Below are 27,147 nucleotides of genomic sequence, written 5' to 3'. Positions count from 1 at the left end.
TCCTTTTATGCTGTTTAGTTTTAATCTAGAATAATTAGCCCAGCTTAGTTCTTTAGCCACAGCTGGGGTTGCGACTTTTCGATTTTGTGTAGTATTTATAGCCCACCAGTCGCCCACAGTTGGGTTTGGGCGTTATTTTTTATATCTTAACAAACATTTAAACTAGGAATCACTAAACCAGAGACCGGCAGCTGGGATAGATTGTGATCTTAATTTATGTACAAATTTTTATACAGGGTGTTAGGTAAATGGGTATTTGAGCCGACAGTAGCATAAAATATATGGTGAAAAAAATAAAAAATAAAAAATATATGGTATAAAAGGTATGGTGAAGTCAGAAATTTTATATCATCTTTTTTTTTTATGTTTCATACAAAATAAATTTTATAAAATCCGATTTGTATGAAAATTAAAATAATTAAAATGAAGACATCAATTTTCTGACTTCACCATACCATTTATATGCCCATGTTAACATGGGCTGGTGTCGGCTCATATACCCACTTACCTAACACCCTGTATAGTATAAAGTTTTTAACTAGGTATCAACATTCATACTCCAGCCCACAGCTGGGATGAGGCGTGGTCTAGTTGCCCACGCCCACACGCCAGCGGTGGGCTCACTGCCATAGCCCAGCATAGTTGCCGACGAGGGTCGCGGGTAGCGGGCCGCCGGCTGTGAAGATTCGCGTCCCAGAGTGGTCGTAGCAGTGTGTGTAGATGGCTGGCACGTACTTTACTTGGTTGTAACCGTCCTCTTCTTGGTCCGGAAACTGGAGAAACACACGTGACACGTTATTGACAGGTTACAGAAAAATACGCGGTTTACGTAATTCTATCTGTCACCGTCGCTCATGCCACAAAATAATAATAAGTACTACCACAGAATAATACTAAGTACTACGTACAGAAGTTTTACTTCGCGAAGGTATTAAAAAAAAATGTATGCTCAATGTCATTAACAATACGGTGTAATTTAGCCTGTCTCAAGAGTCAAGCACCATTTTGTTAACAAACTTCAGTGATCGGCACTGCGCCGAAGTTATAGGGCTGACTTCGGTAAAATGATGTGACGTGAGGTGCCAAACTGCGGAAAATGGCAGAGGAAATACATGATTTAGCATGAATAATATTAACTACTTATTTACCTCTGTGTCTTGAGGCAACTTAAAAAGTACATTCTGTGCTTTTATTATTATTAAGGCATTTAAATACTGCACAGTATTTAGTACACCATTTTCTTTATTTTCTTCCATCATACACAAGAATACGCGTGCGTGAGTCAATGTTCGCTCGTATGTGAGGCCTTGTCGAATAGTATCCTGTAGGTGGGCCATCGTGCGTGTTTTGTTTTCGATGTAAACTCGCGGAGATGAACAGGCCTGCTCATGCTGGCATCTCGCTATGCGTGAGAGGGATGGCAACATTCGAAACTTCCGATACAGTTTTTCGGAGTAACCCCGCTGACTTCTGACGCGCGTAAACCTTGTAAGATGCAGGCCAAGAGCTTTGTATAATTTACAAAATAAAAAGACTTAGGCCGAGTTGCACCACCTCGGCAATCGCAGCTGATTTTGATATGTTTTATGTATTTGATCAAAGTATAATATTCAGTGAATCCCTGAACTCGGCGCATGAACTTTTATCAAAATCAGAATCATTTTTATCTAGGAGCGCATTTTTATCTGGGAGAACTTAAAAACGTACAAATATTTAGAAAAATGGAAGCAACTCACTACATAGCCTCTGGAAGCCCTTAGTGTGACCGTCTTGGACGAATGGATATTGCTTTCTAGGTATTTGCCTGCCCGCAGGTCGTAGAACATTAGCAGACCTGAAAATAAATATAAAATCATTATAATATTGTACATAAATAGATGTGTACGTTAGCGCTTGTCAGTGTGCGTTAGTATGTGACTGTTTAGAGTAGGCGCACACCGTTGATTTTTAGTTGGCCGATAGTTGTGCCCGATTTTAATTTGTATGAAGAATTGGCCAAATCGAATCGGCGTAGTGTGCGCACTCCCATACATGCCCATACTGATCAACTGCCTGACTAAACTATCGGCCGACGAAAAATCAACGGTGTGCGCCTACTCTCACAGTTAAAAAACGATAATGGAACGTGACTTGATGTCCACCTGGACAACAAAGGCTTGAGCCTACACTCTGTACGATGTCCAGACGGGTTAGGACGGCCTGGATCGTCTTTTTATAAGCGATCCATTCCCTGTACTCTGCTAAATATTCAGCTTTTTAAAAGCATAATTAATTGCAAAAAAATATATTACTTCAGTAGCGTGTAAGACACAGTGTAGCGTATAAAGCACATGTTGTAGCGTGACGTAATCTGTAGCGTGTAGAGCACACGAAGTCGCGTGTAGCGTGTAGAGCACACGAAGTCGTGTGTAGCGTGTAGAGCACACGAAGTCGCGTGTAGCGTGTAGAGCACATGAAGTCGCATGTAGCGTGTACGTACCCAGCCCCGTGCCGATGGTGAGCATGTTGCCGCGGAAGCTGGCGGAGCGGATGCCGCAGCCGTTGTAGCGCGACGTGATCTTCTTCACGGACTGTAGCGTGCGGCAATCTAGTAGTAGCGTGTAGGATTTACAACCGATCGCGTATACGCCGCTTTCCTGTACATAAATGGACAATATTGACAAATGGTAGAGATATAAATGATTGTTATGTTCAACAACAGTGTACGTACAGTAGATATTGAGCTTGTGATTATTTTTTTCCCATCAACCAATCAGAAGCTGGAATCTAAGTCTGAATTACATTGAGTTTTGAGTGGCACTGCTGACCGGTTTCGTATTCATAGCGGATCGCATGGAACTGTGTCTTCTATCAGCGGGCATTAGGCCTAGTTCAGACACATCGGAATCCGCGCGGTTGCTGGGCAGTTAAAAAGTGCTTTTTAAAAGCCTATTTTCAAAAATAAATGAGTTTTTTTTTATGAGTTCTCAGACAGTTTGCGTCGAACCGTAACCATACGGTTACCGTATGTGCCTCGCCAAGAGAGGGTGAGAAGAAGCACCAACAACCCGCGTGTCTGAACAAGGCCTAAGGCAGTCGCAGCGTCCATACCTGCGTGGCGAGGCAGACGAGGTCCTGGCAGGAGGGCAGCTTGCGGGACAGCTTCTGGCGGAAGCTCTCGGCGCTGAACACGTGGATGTAGCCGTTCAGTGTCAGCGCTGCGATCTCGCGCCAGCGGCTGTTGAACGTCAGCGCGCGCACCTTCTGACCTGCAGCGGGGATACGTAGATAGATGTGTGTTCCTTTTCTTTCTGTTATGTTATTTGTTTGGTGTGCAATAAAGTGTATTTATTATTATTATTTTCGGTTTACACTTTTGTGTCTCAGCTCATGGCTGGTATCAGAGGAAAACACAGGCCTAAGCCAAGTGCAATCCCGATTCAATATTCGTACCTAATTTAAATTATTATGTTGCTGCGTTTGTGCTGGTGGTAGCTGTCTTAATTGGCTAGGGGTTTCGTGAACTTGCAAAAATTTTCTGACTATTCTACAGGTGTTCAGGATAACTGCCTTATTATTATTATTGATTAAAATAACTGTGCCTACTGGTATAGATGTGGTTGCACGAATCATAGAGAATAGGCAGCGATTTCAAGACTACAAAAACACTTTCCTTCCGCCTTGACATTAGGTAACATGAACGGTGGGGTCAAATATGAAAAAAAAGGGAACTTAGGCTCTATTGGCAAAAGTCACTTGACTACTTAACCAACTGCCTCGGCGCTAGAAGGGAGTCACGTGACTTTCGACAGCTGTCTGCCATGGCACCAACTAGGTCACGTGAACGACGCGGGTGCCAACTGGCAACGCATGCCTGCCTTCTTATATTGTTAATGCTAATTGGACTCGGATAGAGTTAGTCTCAGAGAGACATAGCTCACTGGAGCGGCACTCCTAGATGGCGAGCCGCGCGACATAGTTGTATAACAGCTACGTGTCACATGACCAGCGCTGGCGCCAACTGGCAGCGCCTGTCTCTATTTTAATGGCAACGTTTTGAGAACCAGATAGTTTTGATATCTCACTGGAGCGGCACTTCTTGACGGCGATCGATACTAAGTGAGTCACGTGACCTGCAGTGCACAGGCGCCCACTAGTAACGCTTGTCTTCTTTTTTGTCTGTCAATGAATTGGGTTTTAGCTCTGTTATCTAACCAGAGCTACATACCGGAGCGGCGCGACATAGTCGTGTAACAGCTGGGAATCACGTGACCCGCGCAAGTGCTAAACTGCCAACTGGCAACGCATGCCTGCCTTCTTATATTGTTAATTCCAATTAGATTCAGACATAGTCTGGTCGAGCACGTAGAATTTTGTCCAATGACCCCAAGCTACCCATTCTTATCGCTCGCGCGTAATTATGTTGCTATCGCGCTCGCACACTCACTACGGGCGCCCGTCACAGTCGCGACAGCAATATAATTACGCGCGAGCGATAAGGATGGGTAGCTTGGGGTCATTGGACAAAATTCTACGTGCTCACGGACCGGGCTTTATTTCTTTTACCGGAGCGGCACTCCTTGATAGCGAGCGGCGCCACATTAGCTAGAGAGCTGGTTGGAGTCACGTAACCCGCGCAAGTGCCAACTGGTCTTATTTTGTTAATGCCAATCATCGTCAATCGTTTTAGCGCTCACCAGTTTGCGCCACTGTAGAGTAAGGTCCTGTCACTTGCTAGTAGCGAAGACAGTGGCACCAACTGGTGAGTGCTAAAGTGGTAGGACTATCGCATTTGCACTCATCGAGATGGCGCCACTGTAGAGTAAGGTCCTGTCAATCGCCAGGGAATGTCAAAAGCCACGATAGCCGAACGGTGAAGGGGTCGGACTGGCCGACTCGTGATCCGGTTCGGTCCCCGCCGCCGCTCGACTATTGTGGTGAGCTCACTCGTGACACAAGCATATTTAGCTTAGTACGAGGGGCTAACGGGAGTATTAGTAATTTGTGTAATAACAAATCCCAACTAATATTATAAATGCGAAAGTAACTCTGTCTGTCTGTCTGTCTGTTACGCTTTCCCGCTTAAACCTCGCAACCGATTTCGATGAAATTTGGCAGGGACATAGTTTGAGTCCCGGGAATGGACATAGGATAGTTTTTATCCCGGTTTTTGAAACAGGGACGCGCGCGATAAAGTTTTTCTGTGACAGACAAAATTCCACGCGGGCGAAGCCGCGGGCAGAAAGCTAGTTACTAATAATCTATTAAAAAAAAAAGGGGTGCCAACTGTTAAGTATAAAAACGATAGCCCTCATTGAACTCGGATAGAGTTAGTCTCAGAGAGACTTATATCAAGCAATATAATTACGCGCGAGCGATAAGTATGGGTAGCTAGGGGTCATTGGACAAAATACGTGCTCACGGACCGGGCTTTAGTTGTTATATCTTACCGGAGCGGCATTCCTTGATAGCGAGCGGGGCCACATAATCGTGTTGCGGCGCGGATCGTGGCGCGACGTCGGGCGCGCGCCACAACGCCAGCTTTGAATCGCGCGACCCCGTCACAAGGAACTCGTCGTCCAGCCAGCACATGTCCAGGATCTGAATCAGAAAGAAAGAAAGAAAGATACATTTATTACAATGGACATCACACAAATACAGGCAATTACATAGACATGACAGTGGCACATAATAATGGAACAAGAAAAAATAAAAACAAGAGTAAACTGAGCAGTGCCACCCATCCACCAACAAGATGCCCACTGCAACGGGACCCCACTCAGCATATGCCGTGGCCCACGGCGCTGGTTTTCAGTGTGCCCCATGCCGAGTGAGGGTCACGGACCATTGGTAAAATAAATAAAATAGTAAGCTGCATAATATTTTCTAAACATACATAATAGTATTAGTGCACAGATAAATACAAAAGGCGGGAAATCGGTAAGGATGATAAGACTACGTTTAAGAATACTAATGAAAAGAATACTAATAAAAAGATAAAACTGTTTGTATAGGTGTGTGTGTAGTAATGGTAAAGTAATACCGTGTTAATGTGTAATATTCGTAAAGAGTGCCATTCTTACGCGTTTTTGAGTGTCTCGATGCCCGCAAAACCGGATCACGAGATAATGTCAAGATACAGAACAGCAGAATCGCTAAAATCAAGTGGCAGTGGACGGGGCACATAGCTCGAAGAACTGATGGCCGCTGGGGCAAGAAAGTTCTTGAGGGGCGCCCACGAGCCGGAAGACGTAGCGTGGGCAGGCCTCCCACTAGGTGGACCGACGATCTGGTGAGGGTCGCGGGAGGTGCCTGGATGCGAGCGGCGCAGGACCGGTCTTTGTGGAAATCCAGAACGTGGAAGTTATGATTTCGAAAACGCTTCACGGAGCAAACACAAAGCTCAAGACCGAACGCGATTCTGAGATTTCTTCAAATGTGGCTTACCCAGTCTTTATGCGCTTCCCCCACACACACCGGGTCTAGAGTGGGCAGGCTGTATATGGCTAGTTCACACGAGTTTCTCGCTCCGGTGGCTAATAATGTTCTGAAAGAAAATACAGTCAATAGATTATTAGTCTAATATTCGTAGGAGAGCAAGGTTCGTAGGAATGGTAGCTTTGTCAAAAGAGATGAGGGCAGTAAGCCCCCTCCGCCCTGGAAATAGTACTTCCCTAGAAAACGACCTTATATTACGAACTTAAGTGTCTAAGCGCAGGGGACCCACCCTTTCCAAAAGAAACTGACTTGCCTAAGTCAGCTCCCTTGACTCAAAATTTAGGTAAAACCACAGCAAAGCACTATGTACCTGGAAGGGTTGATCTGCAGCGCGTGGATTCCGGTCTGGTGGTCGGGCCCGGCCCACGGCGCGCGCGGCCGCAGCGTGGGAATGGCGTCCAGCGACCGCGTTCGTACGTCATACACCATTAGCTGTTGGTTACAAGTAAATAAATAAGTCGTTTTCTAAGGCCCGGTTTTTTGATTCGTAGTTAAAATAACCAATGGTCAAATTTGACAGATGTCAAATGACAAGTGGTTAAATATCAGAAAAAAATGTTTTTCGAACAATGGTTTTAGTTCCAAAATACTGGACTGTCCTGTCGATGACAGTGGGGCGCCACCGTCAATACCGGATCGCTGGTTCAGATTTTTGTCATGTTGGAAACCATATAGTTGAACGATGGTAGCGCCCCCCTGTCATTGAGTTTGGTGGGACAGTTCAGCGTGGGTCATCTATAGCTTGACTTTTAGTACATTTTTTAACTATTAGTTAACATTTTGTTAATATTTAACCATTAGTAGCAAAATTTAACAATTTGTAATTTTAACTATGAATCATAAAACTGGGCCTAAGCCATATGAAAATATTTGAGGCAAACAAATTTTTCTTAAACACCGAACAGGGAAAAGTTGCGTGTGGCGAGAGCGAGATGTTCTCGCTTTTACGGATCGAAATAGGGGCGGCAGTGATCGCACCACAGATAATAATCAAATAGCGATAACGATATTGTTATGCGCGTGATGATGAGTAACGTTTCCGCGATACAATATCTTTGGATATACATATTACAAAGCACAATATTGTCTATTCTCAATCTAAGGGTATCAGGCACTGCATCCATCCTGGACAACTGAATCAGAGCAATCAATGTGGATCAGAAAAGTCAAAAAAGTAAATTTTATTTTACCTTATTACACTTGGTGCCGAACACGACCTGCCTGTCTGAGAGCCACTGCGAGCAGAACACTTTGTTCATGTTGCCGAGGTTGACGGGCGTCTCGCGGAACATGTCGTGCGTGAGCATGTGTCGCGTCGCGTACGACGGGTCCACCGAGCGAGGCTGCAACGATACATCACGTGCTACATTACGATTGGGTATTTGAGAGCCTTAACTAATACATGTCGTGTGGCAGCAAGTGTCGCGTCGCGTACGACGGGTCCACTGAGCGCGGCTGCAACGATACAACACGTGCGAGATTGTGATTGGGTATTAGAGCGTGCGCGGCTGCTACGATACAACATGTGCAACATTTGATTGGGTTATTGAGAATTAATACATGTAGTGTATGGGCAGTTGCAGCATTACGTACGACGGACGAGTTCACTGACCGCGGCTGTAACGATACAACAAGTGCAACATTGCAAATTGTAAATCAATAATATACACATTCAGTCTTCACATCTCACTTATATTGAGTTACGCAAGTATTCAGGCGTATTTAGTGTAACATTGGTAAGCCGGGCCATCTTTTTCGTCCATATTTTGCATTAGAATATAACTGCCATACACTACATATTAATAATAGATAGAGTAATAAATATGCGATTTCAATCTAATGACGTATCAAAATTCGCATGTCAAGCCGGCGACATCAATTTTCCACTATTATTGAAATATTTAATACACAAAATTACGGGCACAACAAACTATGAATGATTGAATAGGTAAACGATTCATAATTTATTAGAGTAATTAGTGTAACCTTGCTTTGTTTTGGGCATAATTGTTGGTGTCAAATTGAGGGCATCGGTGAGTGCAGCAGATAAGATTAGCAACAATGTAGCGAAGCTGCGTCCTTGCAACGCGCGAAAGGTAAATACTGGAGCTATTTATAGCTTGTTTTGGGCTCCGGTGCTCATCTATGAGTTTTCTGAATCTTGAGTTCATAATTTTGTTTAATTTAAAGCAAAATCTATTTTAATTCATAAATTTTTGTTTAGTTTCTTATTTATTATTGTTTTTAATTTGATACTTAAAAGAAGTTTCAACAGTTGTTTCTGAATGTCATCCATTACAAGTATGTACTAAACTAATTTATTTTGGAAATATCTCAGAAACCAGAACATATACTACTATTAACAATTTCCTGATGAAATAGATGGTATCAGTTTAGTCACTTTAAGTTTATTTATTTACAAACAAATAGCTATTTATAAATAACATTATAGTCACATAATGACTATAATAATTATCAGTATAATTTTATTTGTTTATTTGTAGCATCTATAACTTATCATTACTTATCAGTCATCTATGGACGAGGCAGGAACCTCTTTTACTAATTCTTTATTGACTTTGTGCTGTGAGATGATGAAATTAACATTTTAGTGTTTGGTTTAATTTCTTATCTCATATAAATAAATAAGATACTAAGATAAATTTTTACAATTTGATCTTAGAGAAGATTTAAAATGTTAGTATGTTGTGTCCCACATAGAATACTTATCTTTTTATTTAAAATTTTACTTAAAATGTATATTAATGCATGTTCAAGTTTTTTTTTGTAATGTACCTGGTATGAATTGATTGCTTGATGTAAATAGTAACATACAAAAAGGATTTTCCTTCAGAAATTCCTTTGCCAAAGAAAGGAGGTCAATGACATGAAAAATCATTTAGTTAATCTCAGACTAGGAGGTAAGTCTAAAATGATCTAAAAACATGAGACTTCACTCAGAAAAATCTTTAAATGATAAGATACAAACTAGTTTGCAATTAAACAACTTAAAACTAAATAAATGAAATTAGTTATGTTTAGAATTCTAGATAGTTTTAATTACCTCTGGAGCCAATATTTCCCTAGAGCGGACATAGTCCACAAAATTGTATGAGGTGCAGAGAGTTCGGTGTTGTTGTGCCGGTGTTTCCTCTTCGCTGTCGCTGTCCGAGTAACACACAAAGTCCTCCGGCTTATCTGGCTTTCTTTGTTGTTCTAATCTGCAAGGAAATTACAATTTCGTTATATCACTGATGGAATAAATAGATAAACTTACAGGTTCTGATATTGAAAACAAATTATAACAACAACAAGTCACTTAAATGTTAGAATTACAGTTGAATTGAATAGTGATTATTAAAATACCATACTGAATACTTTTGTGAGTAGAAATAAAATTGCTATTCAATGGTGTTTTGATATTTTATTCGCTTTTAAGGCAATATAAGCAGGCTGGCACATGTTTTTCATATTAAAAAACCTTGTTTCATTACATAAAAACCACTTTCTACTCACACATTGATTCGCGAATGTGTTAAAAGTGATGATTTACACATACAACGAAATTTTGTATGGAAATGAGGACACAACTCACTGGATTTTCACAGCAAAAATAAATGCATAAACCACGCAGTTTCATGGTCATATGCTGAGTAGGGAATAACAACACGGTTTTAATTGGATGAAGTAGTTTAAAACTTACCTTAATGCCCTGGCTTTGGCTCGCCTTTCTTTTATTCTACTTGGTATGTAACAGGATGGGTATCTGCCCTCAATGGCACGCCTCACGGTCTGCGCCATTTTAAAGGCAGGAATTAGGTCTAGGAACGAGAATAATCACCCAGCAACACACGGTCAACTAGTCACTTTCGTTTTGTTCTGTTGTATGTAGATCCATACAGCGTCGACATTTTTCATTACAATGAGTGAGTCCGAACTATAGCACGCTTCCTGCGTCCGCCTCATTAACTATTTGCACTTGCGATACACTTGTTAACATGAAAACTTGGTCATTGAAGATTTATTTACGCTAAATCTCAATAATAATCTTGAATTTTAGCATGAAAATACTACGCTGACGGAGTGACTGACGGAAAGCTGGCTGTCAATGATGTGATGTTGCCATATAAAAAAAACATGTAACACACTTGTAACATAATAAATCGATTCGTATTCAATTGAAACCGGTAATGATTATCGATTCCAATAAACTTTTGTAATAAGAGGTTTTTAATTAATTGTTACATATAGTTTTAAAATAAATACCTAATTCCTTACTTTTTACAATAAAAACACGATGTAAGTAGTTAATCAAAACACTCGTTTCTGTTTTATGTTGCTTTAATAATAAATTGGTTGCTTTTCAAATATTTTAGAACCAAACTAAATATTAAAACGGAATTATTTATTTCATAAACAGGACTTAGATTGGGAGATCTATCCTAGTGCCTTATTTCCTGACTCTATACGCCTAAGAATAGCCACACTTTCTTGAAAACTCAAAAACAAATAGATCAAATGTGTTCTTTTTTTTCATGTTTCACATCCTAGTGATTGCTATGTTGTTTGCGGTAGGTACGCAGCGAGCTAACGGCTAGTCACAATGGCAAAATGTGGACACAGTTCAAGGGAGTTGGCTTATTCCCAAATTGCCTTTATTTAATGCGACGTCCAGTGACCTTGGCTCCAACCCTAAATGGTTTGTCTAGGTTTTAGTACACTATTAAATTGACATCTAGTTATGTAATGTATGCACGCGCCTGACATAATATGAATAGCAATGTTTCATGCACCAATAATGTGGCTCGATCACTTATCTACTTAGAGCTTGCGTGACATATTATTAATATTATGTAGGTATCTTGATACCATGATACCATATTTTAACTAATAAAAGTTCCTTACTTAATGGCATGATGGTGACCAAGTTTCAAAATTCAAAATCTCGTCTACATTAACGAGAAACTATCAAAAATGTTGCCAACAAACATAAAACGTGATAAGTCCGAAGTAACGTCTGGATTTTATTATCTTGCGGGTATTTTGCAGTAAAATTTTAGCACATAACAACTACCTACATAACATTGATGAGCAATTTCTCAAAATTTTCTGTACTTTTGGAGGTAGAGAGAGATGTTACAAATTCTCGCAAATCGGAGTTGAAGGTAGGTTTTAAAACTCGGTTGCATTTGCTGTGTAACTGCGTTCCAGTTTCCAGACAATTTACGCCTGTAGCTCAATAACTTGTATTCTATTTGCCGAGGGAAGGACGTAATGGCCCTCAAGTGGTACAAATAGGTTTCCACTCGGGCGGAGCCGTGGGTGGTGTTTCAATCAGGTAAGTTGCCAAGTGCAATGTCATTTATAACCTAACTGTGATTGTACTGATTAAAAATAATTAATTATGGTAGAGCTACTTATTGAAATTGTTCAGTTCTTTTATTTTGTTGATGCATGTACGTTATTAAATAACTGAATAGTAATCTTATACTAAACGGCTTGCGTGAGTTCACGGCTTCTATGACACCTGCGCGATGTCTTTCTTACTTGAAATCTAATAAATCTAACCTAACTTTGTTCTGTACAACACGATAATTCCGAGTTGAATACCCTTTAATTACGAGCAATTGCTCAAGGAATCCGTCTATGCTTTATTCCCTACAGCATGATTGCATTCCCTGCTCGAAGTGAAGTTATGTTGTTCAAAGAGCGACTGATTGCTAATAAACCGTACAATCAGAACCCGGGGGCAAACGCTAGTGTTATGCAAGTGAAAAACGCTGAAATGTAAAACAGTAAGTTCATTGCCACTGCAGCTATGGAGGCCGATGACACGGCGCTATGCGGGTAACGAAATTATTCCTCCGTATCCAGCGGGAAATTATGGCAAACTGTACTTCAATAATGCATAGCTATGTGCATTAAGGTTATTGCAGGTTTATGCAACTATTAAACTAGGTTTCATTGCTAGTTTTTTTTGTGTGAAACACAGATTGCGTTTTAGCTCGTTGGTATCAACAGACTTCAATATTATTTGCTTTTTGCTTTGCATTGCAACTGGTAAAATGACGATCCTTAGCTTGGAACTCATCTAATTTTCTTGTGATTAATTGTGAGGCCAATGGCTGTTTGTCTTTCCCGAGGTACTGAACTGGTACAGATTTACGCTAATCCTAGAGTGATCTACCAATAGGGAAAAAATCAAAAAAAATCAAAATCAAAACAAAGATGGCGAGATATCGCATTGCAACATCCGCTCACAACAAATCACATTCACAACGACTACAACTACGACTATTCTGTCAAAAGTGTAATGACTGAAAAGAACCCTAGATTGTTTATATGCTGCTGCATCTTACTTTAGTTGTAACTCTATCCATAACCGGTGTTTTTGTGTATGGAGTTTAACAGATTTTGATGTTTGTTACAGTTAAAGTACCGTGTAAAAGCTGCGCACGTGATATTAGCGGAACATTGTGTCCTGTGGCGAAAAAGTAGTTCCAGTTTTAGAAGGTTAGTTATAGGTCTTTAATTCAATGAGTTTTTACACCCGTATTCACAAACGATGCCTGCTTATGAAGCAGCAACGCTATGCGAAATCGCACGCACAGCGTTGAAAAGAGCTCTGTGATTGGTTCGTGTCACTCCGCCACTCAAGTATTGTCTATGAATAGGTTTTGGTTGGGACCCTGTGCGTCCACGCGCACTTTGAGACCTCATAGTCGTTCGTTTCAGCCAAATGACGTCCACTGCTGGACAAAGGCCTCCCCAAGGATTTCCATAACGATCCTGCGCTACCCGCTTCCAGGCTGTTCTCGCGACCTTCACCAGATTGTCGATCCACCTAGTGGGAGACCTGCCCACGCTACGTCTTCCAGCTCGTGGTCGCCACTTGAGGACTTTTCTGCCCCAACGGCCATTGTCTCTACGAGCTATGTGCCGCGCCCACTGCCACTTGATTTTAGCAAGACCTCATAGTAATGTTTGTGAAACGGGTGTTATTCTTTATGATGTTGATACGGCAATGCATCAAACACAAACATTCGGGCCACTGCATCGGTCCATCTGATGGCGCGCCGCACGCGACCCCATTTGTTTCTCGGAAATTAACTTTCCGGGAAATAAAATGCTTTTAATGTTGAGACACGTACATTTAAAACTCGTTAGGTTGACGGCGAAATAATATGGGTTCGATTTTTTCCAATACGTATCGAGGGCTTGCTAAAGTTTATGTGTTTGCTTCATTTTTATTAGGGACTAGCGGCCGCCCGCGACTTCGTACGCGTGGATCCCGTTTTACCCCCTTCATCTATCTTACGCGGTTTAGATTTTTCATACAAATGTTTTTTTCCGCTAACTCCCGTTCCCGTGGGAATTTTGCAATATCCTGTTGTAACTAAGCTTCAAGTTTACTAAGGTACCTGCATGCCAAATTTCAAGCGTCTAACTTAAGCGGTTTAGATTTTTCTTACAAATGTTTTTTCCCGCTAACTCCCGTTCCCGTGGGAATTTTGCAATATCCTGTTGTAACTAAGCTTTAAGTTTACTAAGGTACCTGCATGCCGAATTTCAAGCGTCTAACTTAAGCGGTTCAGATTTTTCATACAAAACGATTTTCCCGCTAATTCCCATTCCCGTGGGAATTCCTAAGTATCCTATAACCTGCCCAGGAGTATGAAGAATAATTGTACCAAGTTTCGTTAAAATCCGTCCAGTAGTTTTTGTTTCTATAAGGAACATACAGACAGACAGACAGACAGACAGACAGACAGACAGACAGACAGACAGACAAAAATTTTACTGATTGCATTTTTGGCATCAGTATCGATCACTAATCACCCCCTGATAGTTATTTTGAAAATATATTTAATGTACAGAATTGACCTCTCTACAGATTTATTATAAGTATAGATTTTTGGCTGTAGATTTTAACCAATGACGATAGATGGCGCTTTTTACACACGTCTTATTTATTTATTGAAATTTAGTTTGTCACATATCGTCATAAATTATAGCCTATAATAAATTATGTTAGTCTGGGTTATAAACAATAATACTGTAAAGTTTCAACAAAATCCGTTCAGTAGTTTTTGCGTGAAAGAGTAACAAACATCCAGACATCCAGACATATTCCACACAAACTTTCGCATTTATAATATTAGTAGGAATTAGTAGGACTAGTAAGATTAGTAGGATGGTTTTGAGTGGTAGCCTTCTATTTGTCAGTAAAATACGACTTTCCCAATTATGTAAGTAATTAGATACTTGTCTTACGTTGGTACTGAAAAAATGTCATAAGGTTCTATTAGGCACTAATTGTTTCCTAGCTTTTTCTAACCTTTTTAAGGTCTTAAGTTTGTATTTCACGTCCCAAACTAAGTAATTGACTTGCTCTACCTATAGCAGAACTTGTGTATTTGTAGATTTTCAGGCTTTCCTTTGTTGATAACTATACTTAAGGCCATCTCACTAAAATTTGACCCTACCGATATTCGAACCCGCAACGACTGTCTACATAGCCCAGTCTACTTATACCACAGAAGTGACGAATAGCTGCCACGAAGGAACCAACACTTGACCACGTTAGTAACGTGACATGCGCACTGCCTACATCAATAGTGTTCGTTCCTACAAGTTCAAGGGGCTTCAAGGTTTCCTTCAAACGACCTGGGGTTTTATTCAGCACTAATTTGTATAGGAAAGTCAAATAATTCACATCGTGTGCCAGAAGGTGGCAACGATTGAAGAATATTTAAATAAGTATCACGTAAAAATAATTTTAATAAATTGTGTTTTATCAAATGTTACAGAATACGGAGATTTGTTTATCGATGTTCAAAATTGTGTATTTATTTAATAGAATCACAGATTTAGTAATAAGTTGGCTAGAATTCTAGTTTGAAATTATTTAAAGATCCTGTCTGAGTGTTCGTAGCTAAGTTAGAAAAAATAGATCTTTAAATAAAATACTTACTTACCATAAACCTTTTAATATAAAGTAGATACTTAGATAGTTTTCTTCATGTGAAAAGGTCAAATATTCCAAACGTAATCAGGTACGACAACATGACCACCAAAATGTAATTTTTTTGCGTAATTTTCATGATCTAGCACAATATTATCTCTGTAAATTAAAAAGGGATAGAATTAATCACTTCCAAGAACCCTTTAACACATAATGAGTTCCAGAAAGTTACCGTTATCTCTGAAACGAAAATATAAAGCGAGTGTATTAATTATGTATGTCTCGGAAAACGCCCGATAGATGGCGCCGGCTGCCTTATTTACGCGGAGAGCGCTTCCCGGAACGAAATTAATATTTATTAATTGGAAGTCCATTAGCCGAAACAAAAATAAAAGAGATATATGTGGTCGGATCGACCTAAATAAAAAGCGGGGAAGGTATTCCTTGGTGGTAAATACAATTTAGGATTCGTTTCCTCGGATAATGTGTATTTACCTACATAGTTTAGGACCTTTTCGTATGCCTTTACCCACTGCAAATCAAATAGAATATTCTTAGTGTTAGTAGGTCTTGTTAGTATCAACAAGAATATCTAGGTATAGGTACTATTTAAGACTTAGGCTGAGTTGCACCACCTAACTTAAACGGTAACTACGAATATAACTATTTTCGGTGCTTTTTGTATGGAGTTTGACAGTGGAATCCAACTTTAGAATCAAATCAACATTTTGGTAATAGTAACTTACTCGTATCTCTTTACAAAATGTCCAACGTCAATGTTTTCAGGTTAAAATTAACCGGCGATTGAAAATTCGGCTCTACTTGTTTATCGTTAACAACATGCTTACGCTAGAAACAAACAGCAGGTTTCAATCCGATAGTAGGTGTTTACTGGATGTACTTTAGAATTTAATGGAATTTTTATTTGGCAGACTCTACCACTCGCAAAGCGCTGACGAGGAGTTTTCGAAGTTCGAGATCGAATCGATGTAGCGCCGTCAATGGTCTACATTCAGTCTGCTGGACGCTAGTCGACGAGTTGGCACGCACTCCGGTCAGGGGAGATGAACTTTGTGGCTATTTTCAATGATAAAATAGATTAAAAAAAAATTGAAAATAGCGTTGAACCCTGTTACCTATTTATTAGGGTAAGCAGAAGTGTTCATCGTCATTTTATTTCAGCCTCGGACGTCCACTGAATATAGGCCTCTCCCAATGATCTGACCCCAATATCAAAAGGAAAAAAAAAGGATCAAGAAAGTTTTTTGAAATCGGACGAGTAGGTAGTTTTTTAAGTTATGTAGTTCTGGATATAAACTTCGATACATACTTAAGCTTTTTAACCGACTTCAAAAAAGGAAGCTTTTGCAAAAAACATTTTAAAACTTCTCGGTTGTTTTAGGTGTTGAAGTTAGGTAGGTACGACGTACGTACTACAAACCTAAACCTTTTAGAGCAAAAGGTTTTTTATGAACAAAGTTGTTTAAATTTTTTCTGGAGTCCATAAAGTTGTTCATTCAAGATTAGGCTACGGGCCACTAATGCCTACAAAAAGGTTGACTTGGTTTCGTCGCTGGCTTGAAGCCAAAATTCGAAATGTATAGTTTTGCTGACTTGCCCAAAGGTTGGCCATATCTGTAGGCTGCATTTGAGTACATATAATACAGAGTAACGGTTGTAAGTAGCAATAAATAGGTAAAGTAAAATGAATAAAATGGTACATTTATGGTGATTTGTTGAAAGAGATTCCTATTAGTTGAGGAACGAATTGACTGAATTTGTGTAACAGAAGTCTCTATTGAAAACTTTCATAAATTGATAACAATACATTGATAAATTACCTACCAAACTTGATAAAAATTTAAGTAGGTTCTACAACCTAAATATTCGTATTATGAAAATAAACCCTCGACTCCAGAGGTCTCGCATTAAATTTGCATAAAAAGTCGGCCGTTAAAATTCGGCCATTATTAGCATTCGTGGCCCATTTTTGGGACAAAAGGATGAAATATGCTGGGATAGCACAATAATAACACCAAAAAGTTGTTTCAACATGGCTGTTTACATAACATAGCTAAATAACAAGTGCTTAAAAATATCAAAATATATTTTGGAAGGATTTTCCTACTATGGTTGATAGCACAATTTTGAATATAAAGTAAGATTTTAAAAAGACAGAAATGTTGTTAACGCACATCTTAATTGCTTAATAGATATTGTTTTGAACTTAAACTTAAAAGGATAGAGTTCCTCTAACTTTCATGTTTGCTAGAAGGTTAAGTTAGGAGATCTTTGGTCATAAGAGAGATTTATTTTATTTTATTTTATTTATTTAATGAGCAACATAATGGATGGATGGTTGACAGATCTCTCTCTAGAACTTAGTCTTAACTATTATTGATTTTGTTCAGAGCTTACTCTATTTTCTGTGTTTTATATAGAGATACTAGCTTTCCGCCCGCGGCTTCGCCCGCGTGGAATTTTGTCTGTCACAGAAAAACTTTATCGCGCGCGTCCCTGTTTCAAAAACCGGGATAAAAACTATCCTATGTTCTTTCCCGGGACTCAAACTATCTCTATGCCAAATTTCATCAAAATCGGTTGCGAGGTTTAAGCGGGAAAGCGTAACAGACAGACAGACAGACAGACAGACAGAGTTACTTTCGCATTTATAATATTAGTTGGGATAAATACTTGAAATAATAAAGTAGAGACTTTATTATTTCAAGTTGGTCTCTAATAGTTATGTCATGATGGATAGAGTCGATCGTTTGGACGTGTTTTATTGGTTGAATTTTTTACGTTCACTTGTTCTGTGGATTAACCAATTTTAACAAGTTGAGTTTGACCCACTTTGCATAAAAATAGTTTTATTAAAAAACTATCTTTTGAATATTTTTTATTTATTTCCGTTGCTAACTACATAGTTACATAAGATACTACTTTACACAGTTAACTTGCATGTGACGTCGTGTGTACATACTGTGCTAAACATTGTGGCATACTGACAACTCATAGTATTCTGAAAGGAGTAATTCTGCGACAAAAATGTATAGTCTGATGTCCACTGTATTTGCTATACCGAAGAGACCCTGTATAAGGTTTCAAGAATTTACTTCCAGGCTTGCCTGTCCACTGCGTTGTTTGTTCCTGAGATCCTGAAGGACTCGTCACTTGGACGATAGCCAGCTCCGCACTGCTGTATGTCGGAATTAGGTTAAATTCATATATCTTGTATCGGTACTAACCTATTAAGCAATAATATGAAGTTTGTTGACTCTAATCTGATGCTAGATGGGTGGAAAAGTTAATAGGACGGTGACCGGAGATCTTTAGGTAGCCATATTGGGATCAGAGAGCTAGACGACTAAGAGAGAAAAATATTGTTTATGTTCTGTATATTTTTTTGGTTTATTTCTACCATAACGTTTATTCTACCATACAACAGCACGTTTTTAGTCGTAATGACCAATTTGACTCTTTTTTTTACAACTGATGAGCATAACCTGAGCTACTAAGCATTGCAGTAGCGCACTGTTGCGGATTCATACATTTAAGGCATTTTCAAGAGTCTTCGTTCGTTTCAGAATGACGTCCACTGCTGGACAAAGGCCCCCGGAAAATCCCCAAAGGATTTTCCTAACGAACGGTCTTGCGCTGCCCGCATCCAGGCATTTCAAGAGTCATAATTTTTTGGCTCTATATTCTTGATTACTAAAACGCAGACTACTATCGCCCAGTTTTCAATATTCGCTAAATATTATTTTTTACTAGGGCTTGCTACTGAGTCATAAAATTTTAGAGGCGCTCCCAAAATATCGGTGAACACGGAAGAGTAAATTCGATATGAAGTGTTGTTCTTGGGGCTGATATTAGACAGAAATGTGTAACTAAAATCCATTGAACAATATAGTCGGTATGTGGTAAGAGATAGAGTCGAAAGTTGTTTTTTTGGGAGCCGTAATGTCAAAGGAATACACAGTGCGTTGTTATGCGAAGAATAACCGGTAAATAACGGTTTTTATCGGCGCTGCTCGGCCGTTACGAGCTTAGAGGTGTTACGGGCGATTCGATTTATTGAGATGGGACCGATTCATCACATTTATTGGGATTTTATCTATTTAGATTAGGTAATCTAAACTGCGAACACCTAATTTGAGCGCAATGTTCACTATTAACACAGTTTTATAATCTTCTTCTTCTTCTTTTCGTGTCGATAATAAACCTACACAGTACACAGTGTCAGCCCAAAACTCCGCCACAAGAGTGGCGTTGTCAGTAGCACTCATCAAATCCTCCTGAGTGCAGTTGCTTGGGCACTCAGGGCATGACATCAGGTGCTTCATCGACTGTTTTAAAATTATTGTTGTTTTTGTGAAACACATTTGGCTCTACCACAGCCTAGGGTGTCTAAAATGGCTCTAGCACGACGAATGGTGGCTTTCAACGCTGTTAGATTTCTTCATGTTAAAGCTTTCAACATTTAATTATGTGGTTGTTACTATACATAGTGATTTTCCTCTATGTGTTTCTAGTAATGTGAATCGAATCCAGAACCAAGTTGTGTGTGTAATATACAACCAGTATTATTAGAATTACAAACCGACACAAAATGCTTTACCCCACATTACGTTCCCTACGTAAGAATAAGTAAGAACAATCAATACATCGCTGACCTGACACCTGACATCATCGACCGGCATGATCAGCTGTGACCTTGCGGTCGTTGACCCCGAGGGCAAGGGCTCGGGGGGAATCTGGGTTATGGGATAGGGGTTAGCAGTTACGCAAATGCATGTTCTATGTTATTTACCTACAATCGGAGATTATGCACTGTGGGTAATTGAGGTAAATGCTATTTTGCACCAAAATGTAATAGTATGATGTTCTGTCAGATTTTGTACATATCATGCAGTAATAAGGCATATTTACGAACAGACCCTTACGTCGATTCAAACTACCAAGAACATAATAGAATTAACACACAAATAATAGTTGGTGCATATCAGTATTTGGTCCTCACGAAAGTGGTTTTAGAAAATCTATAATTATCTACTATAATATAACTCGTATATATTCGATGTCCATTATTGTACATGGGTGTGCGTAGACATATCACTTCGCTCAACTGATGACTTTAATCTGAATGCATTTTAAATTAAAAAAAAAAACAAAATATAGCCTAATACTCTATCTAAGTAGTAGTAAAAGGGCAAAAAGGTCGCAGGGGACTTATTTAACACTAAGGAGTGATTTATGAGAATATTAAATCTGCTTAGTCCTAAGAACTTTTATTTGCTTTTTAACTCGCCATAACTTTTAAATATGTGAAGTGAAACCGCTACGAACACCTAACGGAACTTTTTGTAGAAAGGCAGGTATTCCTATCGATTTGTAGTTCGTAGACACGATATTTACCTAACTATCCCACAATCTATTTATAAGCTCACCTCTGACCTATCTGTTTTCTAACCTGTACCTTTGAAATGCAGAAAACTATGTATATTTGTGTTTACGCATAATACAAAAGACTAGCAATATCATAGTATTAATAACTAAATAGCCATTTAAATACTTAAAGTACACTCGCACTATTCTAAACACTATCCACTAACACTAATATTATAAATGCGAAGGTTGGGTGTCTGGATGTTTGTTACTCTTTCACGCAAAAACTACTGAACGGATTATGAAACTTTACAGTATTATTGTTTATAACATCCCAGAATAACATATAGGTGGATAACGATGTTGGTTGGTTACATAAGGTTTGGATTGGAATTTTTATTATACAACTGTTTGTTTTCCATAATCAAATAAAATAGGCTTTAATTTATGACGATCTGTGACAAACTGAATTTCACGCAAGTGAAGCCGCGGGCATATTCAATATAGCTTTAAATTTCTATCCCATTTGATCCCTTCAAGATTTTTACGAAAAACAGATTATCTTGTTCTTTCAAAACTGAAATATTTTTATCAAAATTATATAAAGAGGATCATGTATGAAAGCGTAACAAGTTATTTTCACATTATTAGCGAATATTACCAAAATAATATTTACGGGTATCATTAAGTTGTTTACGCACTACTTTGTCTAGCATAAAGGTCAAGACTTGTCTATGGCGTGAGGCCCAATCGATGCCGCCATTTGTTCCGCAGCCCTCAGCCCTCCGACCTTCGGGCTTTGTTGGATAAGGGCATCTTAACGCCCTTTGATGTGTCGTGTTTCTTTTCGTTTTAGTTTTTAGGTTAATGTTAGGGACATTGGAGGGTTATCAATCAAGGTGGGAAATAAAATAATGGTAAGGGAATGTGTGCTTCAATGTTAATTAACAATCAATAATTACCGCCTCTGTGGTCTAGTGGTAAGACCACCTGCTTCAGACGCTGAGGTCCCGGGTTCGATTCCCAATGGGGGCAGATTTTTCTGTTCGGTTTGGTTGGTGGTAGGGCTTGTTCTAAGTCCGCCTGGCTAGCTACCACCATCTTACCTAAGTCTGTCGCCATAACAACAATGTTAACAGCATTGTTGTGTTCCGGCAGTTAGAGGTAAGATAGCCAGTTCCTCCGTGGTTGAGGATTCCGGGTGAAGCTCGCTTCCACCTTTGGTCTGATCGTCACTTACCATCAGGTGAGATACAGGCCAAGAGCTTCTCCCTTGTGGATAAAAAAAAATAGTATAAAACAAAAGTCGCTTTCCAATGTCTGTCCCTATGTATGCTTAGGACTTTAAAACTACGCAACAGATTTTGAAGTGTTTTTTTTAATAGATAGGGTGATTCAAGAGGAAGGTATAATGTATACTTACTTAGCACCCGTGCGAAGCTGGGAAGGGTCGCTAGTAATTAATATTAATAAGATAGTCCTTGTTATTATCTAGAACGAGGAAGCTCTTGGCCTGCATCTCACCTGATGGATAGTGCTGATCGGTCAAAAACGAGGTTCGCCTGGAATCCTCAACCACAGGGAACTGACAATCTTACCTCTAACTGCCAAAATAAAATAATGCTGTTAGCATTGTGTTACATTATATCCTAAATAATACAAAAGTAGTTTTTAATTAGCATCACGGAGATCGAACTCTGTAACCCGGTCGATAGCCCAATCTCTAGCCATTATACACTCGCGAGCAAAACTATGGAATCACTTAAATGAAGTTGTTTCCACGCGATCTTGTGTACTAACGAATTTGTTAGTAACAAAAAAAGTGGCACCATTTTAAAGATTAAACTTTTACCTTTAAATTGATACCAAATTCATTTAAATCACACCAGTATTTAAAAAGATATCCCGCCTGATGTAAAAAAGTAAGGAAAAAGACGTAGGGACATATATCAACTGTTTGATACGTCGCAAGTTGCGGCCCATTTACCCCCTATAAAAGCACGTGTTTTCGGATTTTTGCTTTCACACGTTGATCCATACACATCTCAGCTTCTTTTGACACTTTACCTGGGATTCTACACCTTCAGAAGCAGCACAAATTCTTGCACTATTGCAAGCAGGGCTCAGCCAGCGGGCTGTCGCATGTCAGCTCCACATAAGTCAGTCCTGGGTTTCGAAAGTTTTAAGACGCTTTCGGGAGACTAGTGGCTTTATCCCGAGACCAAGTTCTGAACAGCGCCAGTGCACATCGCAGAAGGATGACCGTTTTTTCATGTCAACCTCTCTATGAAATCGTCATTTGATTGGTATCGACGTCCAGCAAGAGCTCAGAAATGTTCGTAGCATAGATGTTAGCGTGTGGACAGTTCGTCTAAGANTGTTGTCGGTGACCTGCCTTCAGTTTCGAGCCTGTGGCAGGCCTTTTTGGAGTCAAATTCTATTGCTTATATCTTAGACGATCTGTCCACACGCTAACAGCTATCCTACGAACATTTCTGAGCTCTTGCTGGACGTCGATACCACTCAAATGATGATTTCATAGAGAGGTTGACATGAAAAAACGGTCATCCCTTTGCGATATGCACCGGCGCTGTTCAGAACTTGGTCTCGGGATAAAGCCACCAGTCTCCCGAAAGCGTCTAAAAACTTTCGAAACCCAGGACTGGCTTATGTGGAGCTGACGTGCGACAGCCCGCTGGCTGAGCCCTTCTTGCAATAGTGCAACGATTTGTGCTGCTTCTGTAGGTGTAGAATCCCAGGTAAAGTGTCAAAAAAAGCGGAGATGTGTATGGATCAATGTGTGAAAGCAAAAATCCGAAAACACGTGTTTTTATCCCTATAAAGTTAAGTAGGCCGCAACTCGCGACGTAGCAAACAGTTGATACATGTCTTTTTCCTTACTTCTTCACATCAGCCGGGATATCTTTTTAAATACTGGTGTGATTTAAATGAATTTGGTATCAATTAAAAGGTAAAAGTTTAATATTTAAAATGGTGCCACTTTTTTTGTTACCAACAAATTCGTTAGTACATAAGATCGCGTGGAAACAACTTCATGTAAGTGATTCCATAGTTTTGCTCGCGAGTGTAGATACAATGAAAGTGGACAATGTTTTCTTTGCAAGATTGCCAATTATCTTTTGGTGGGTAGCATAATAAACGTTATCACGAGTAGATACCAGTCTTAATAGCGTGTCTATAGGATGATTTATCTTGAATAAATATTTATCTGCTACTTGGCTATTAGATAAAAAATATACTTAACTAAAGCCAAAATTTTCAGCCCTAAGGTAATTAGAATCGATAAATATTGAAAACTAAATTACGTAATCCCAAACTCAAACTAAGTTAACACTGAAAGGCTGTGTTTATTTAATGTAGGTACCCAACCCTGTCTATAACTCAGTAATTTAATAAACCATTTCCCGTAGGTTCAAACATTTTGAATCGAGTGGAGTCGACTCTATTTGTCTCTGTTTTTAGCATCGGATTGCAGGATAGAGTGAAAGAGACGGCTATATACGATATAACATCACACCTATTTGTGGTATTGATGATTGGATTCCAGTGAGGTAGAAATTGCCATTCACTATGTACTGGTATAGTTTGATTCAATTTCCTCAAATACGGATGCATTTCGGAATATGTTGTAACTAAGACCAAATATTGTTAGTGGCAATTTCTTTGAAACAAATTATTGCTCGATCCAGGACACATAGTCATTAGTCACACAGCTTTTAGAGAACATGAAAGGAAGAAGTATAAGAAGTATAAGTTCTCAGATTTTACTCTACTTTAACAAATTTTTTTATCCACAACGAGGAAGCTTTTGGCCTGTATCTCACCTGATGGTAAGTGATGATCAGGCCGTAGGTGGAAGCGAGCTTCACCCTTGGCTTCAAGCGAGCTTCACACCAATCCTCAACCACGGAAGAATGACTGGCTATCTTGCCTCTAACTGCTGGAACACAACAATGCTATTAACATTGTTGTTATGGCGACAGACTAAGATAAGATGGTGGTAGCTAGCCAGGCGGACTTAGAACAAGCCCTACCACTAACCGTAATAAAAATATACGCAAGGCGCCTGAAGAACGTTCTAGAGAAAAGCAAAAATTACTTGGGACAAGGCCAATGGTTTCGGACGGACTCTCTACTATTTGTACAGACGTATGACAGTAGGTGGAGACCCGGTAGGCTTTATGAGGAAGATAGGATTTTCTTAAATCTTGGAAAAGTTGGGTCATGTAGGTAGGTTTGTCAGATCCGTTAAAAATAGAGTAGAATTGTTATAGAATAGACTTTACTTGGAAAAATTAGAAGTAAGCACATAAGATTAACAAACACAATACATCATATTTATTAGTGCCACAACTCTATATCCAATCTACTGCTTTGTAGGCCCTTACTTTATAATCAGGACAGATAATTAGATATCATATGTTTTCAGTTGAAAATTTCTTTTCTGATTGCCTTGACTTTTAAGGGAGCAAAAATAACAAGGGCGTGGCAGCTCACCTATTAAGATCCAATACATGCGTTGTAGGGGCGTGGTACGAATTAAGGAGTATGTATAGGTACGTACCTACTAACTTACCTACTCCAAAATAAAACCTCTGGGTGTGTGGAAAGTATTAACTACAAAAGCGCATATTGAGTAAGGTTTCTGCACACACATTATGGCCTATAACCTAATTACAGCGCTTTATTGCTTTCTTATTAGGATATGGCGTGGAATCACGTCCCGGTCTGCCAAATTGCCGGCTGAATTAGTATTATTGAGCTTCTGAGTAACTTTTAGTTAGTTAGTTTCTTCTAGATAAGTATTATAGAGCCCATAAATTATGGTTCACTCTCAACTGCATTAAATGTAATCTAAGTATTATTCCCGAATTAATGAAATAGTTTTATAAGTTTGGGTTGTGAAAGCTAAATGGTCGAGTTTTTGATAATAAAGACAATATGCAAGGTTCTTATTCTTATAAAGTTATGTTCAAAACGGAATTCGGAAAACTGCTAATTTTAAACTAAATAAAATATTTTTTTTAATGGATTAAGAAGTAATTCGTTCCAAAACATTTTTGATGTCGAATTCTGAGAAAAATCTTAGGACTAAATTATTAAAAAAAGTTACCTGCATAATGTGTTGCGCTTCGCCATACAAAATACACTTTTATTTCTACTCTACTAAATGGCGGATGCTTTACTACTGCTGTGAGCTGCATAAGACTTTTACCAATTCTGAACCTTACCTAAGAACTGAGTGAGTCTCATTTACTAATGTTTAAGCTGCAGAACTCACTAGATCTTAAGAGCCTTGACCTACTTGCCTGCAATCGGACTGCAACCTGTTCAGTTTTATGGCCATCTTAAGAACTAATCTTCTCCACTCGGACGTGGCCAATGTAGAAAAGAGCTCATGAAAAAAATATTTCCTAGTATGTATCTGCAATAACGGAGTTTTGTCGGCTGACACAGTTCTAGTGAAAAATAATAGATTTAAAGTACTGTGATTATTTTGAAATGGCACTGCAGTGCTATGACAATAGCCTCAGTTTCTAGGAATGATAGTTCCACCCCTTTAGTGGACTTTTGTTGAAATCTACTACCTAATAACACAAGCACATACTACGTTTTAGAGGACGTTTTAGATATTTTTTCTGCAAAACATTATTAGTAACCTTTAAATCAGTGGTTCTTAGCCTTTAAGTCATCAGGGACCATTTCTGTCTTGTCAGGGACCACCTCATAATCGGTCAAAACCAGTTTGACTGCAAAAATCAGTTACAAGTGGTTTTGACCAAGGTGTGCAAGTGCACATCGTGGACCACTTGGAATGCCTCCAGGGACCACCAGTGGTCCGCGGACCACCGGTTAAGAACCACTGCTTAAAATAGAAAAGGATAACTTTGGGATAACATTAAATAACAGCCTATAAATGCAGAGGTCAAAACTAAATCTGTATGTAATATAAGCAATATATTATAATATGCAATGTAAGTTACCGCCAAAATTACAATGTTGCTATTGTGTCGAGATATAGGCTAACAATGGGTCAAATGTCTATTCCTAATATCACTGAAAATCGTTCAGTTGAGGACATAATATTGGTTATTAATATAACTATCATGACCATTTTGCTAGCTCTATACTCCTATCTAAGGATTCATATATCCCAAAGCTATACAAACACAAAAACTAAAATAAAAATACTGCACTCAAGTCTGGCTCTCTCTAAACTTAAGTTCAAAGTTCTCAGCTCTCTGTTAACAAGTAATCATGTAATATGTCCCGGAAATTTATAGTTGAAAGTTGTG

General features: G+C 39.1%; 1 protein-coding gene across 1 annotated transcript; it reads right to left on the bottom strand.

Annotated features, from left to right (window-relative positions):
* Positions 1-453: 453 nt before the first annotated feature.
* Positions 454-10,580, bottom strand: DCAF12 (DDB1 and CUL4 associated factor 12-like protein). The gene is made up of 10 exons (XM_028315340.1): positions 10,181-10,580; positions 9,542-9,698; positions 7,668-7,820; positions 6,788-6,909; positions 6,427-6,526; positions 5,430-5,580; positions 3,091-3,248; positions 2,480-2,636; positions 1,737-1,834; positions 454-773 (listed from the first exon to the last, which is right to left on the bottom strand). Exons 1-10 carry the CDS (start codon positions 10,276-10,278, stop codon positions 621-623), a joined length of 1,347 nt encoding a protein of 448 aa, XP_028171141.1. The 5' UTR covers positions 10,279-10,580; the 3' UTR covers positions 454-620.
* Between the last annotated feature and the right edge of the window lie 16,567 nt (positions 10,581-27,147).

This window comes from Ostrinia furnacalis, unplaced genomic scaffold (genome assembly GCF_004193835.3).
Source record: "Ostrinia furnacalis isolate ACB-3 unplaced genomic scaffold, ASM419383v2 OfSCF5103, whole genome shotgun sequence".
Classification (NCBI taxonomy): domain Eukaryota; kingdom Metazoa; phylum Arthropoda; class Insecta; order Lepidoptera; family Crambidae; genus Ostrinia; species Ostrinia furnacalis.
This window is presented reverse-complemented; position numbering and strand designations above follow the sequence as displayed.

Bases quoted from the DNA above. Each gene is read 5' to 3' on its own strand.
- DCAF12 (XM_028315340.1), bottom strand. From the start codon at position 10,278: ATGGCGCAGACCGTGAGGCGTGCCATTGAGGGCAGATACCCATCCTGT. The intron at 9,699-10,180 runs GTAAGTTTTAAA...ATTTCCTTGCAG, and splicing joins GCCAAAGCCAGGGCATTAAG to ATTAGAACAACAAAGAAAGC. The intron at 774-1,736 runs GTGAGTTGCTTC...GTGTTTCTCCAG, and splicing joins GGGCTTCCAGAGGCTATGTA to TTTCCGGACCAAGAAGAGGA.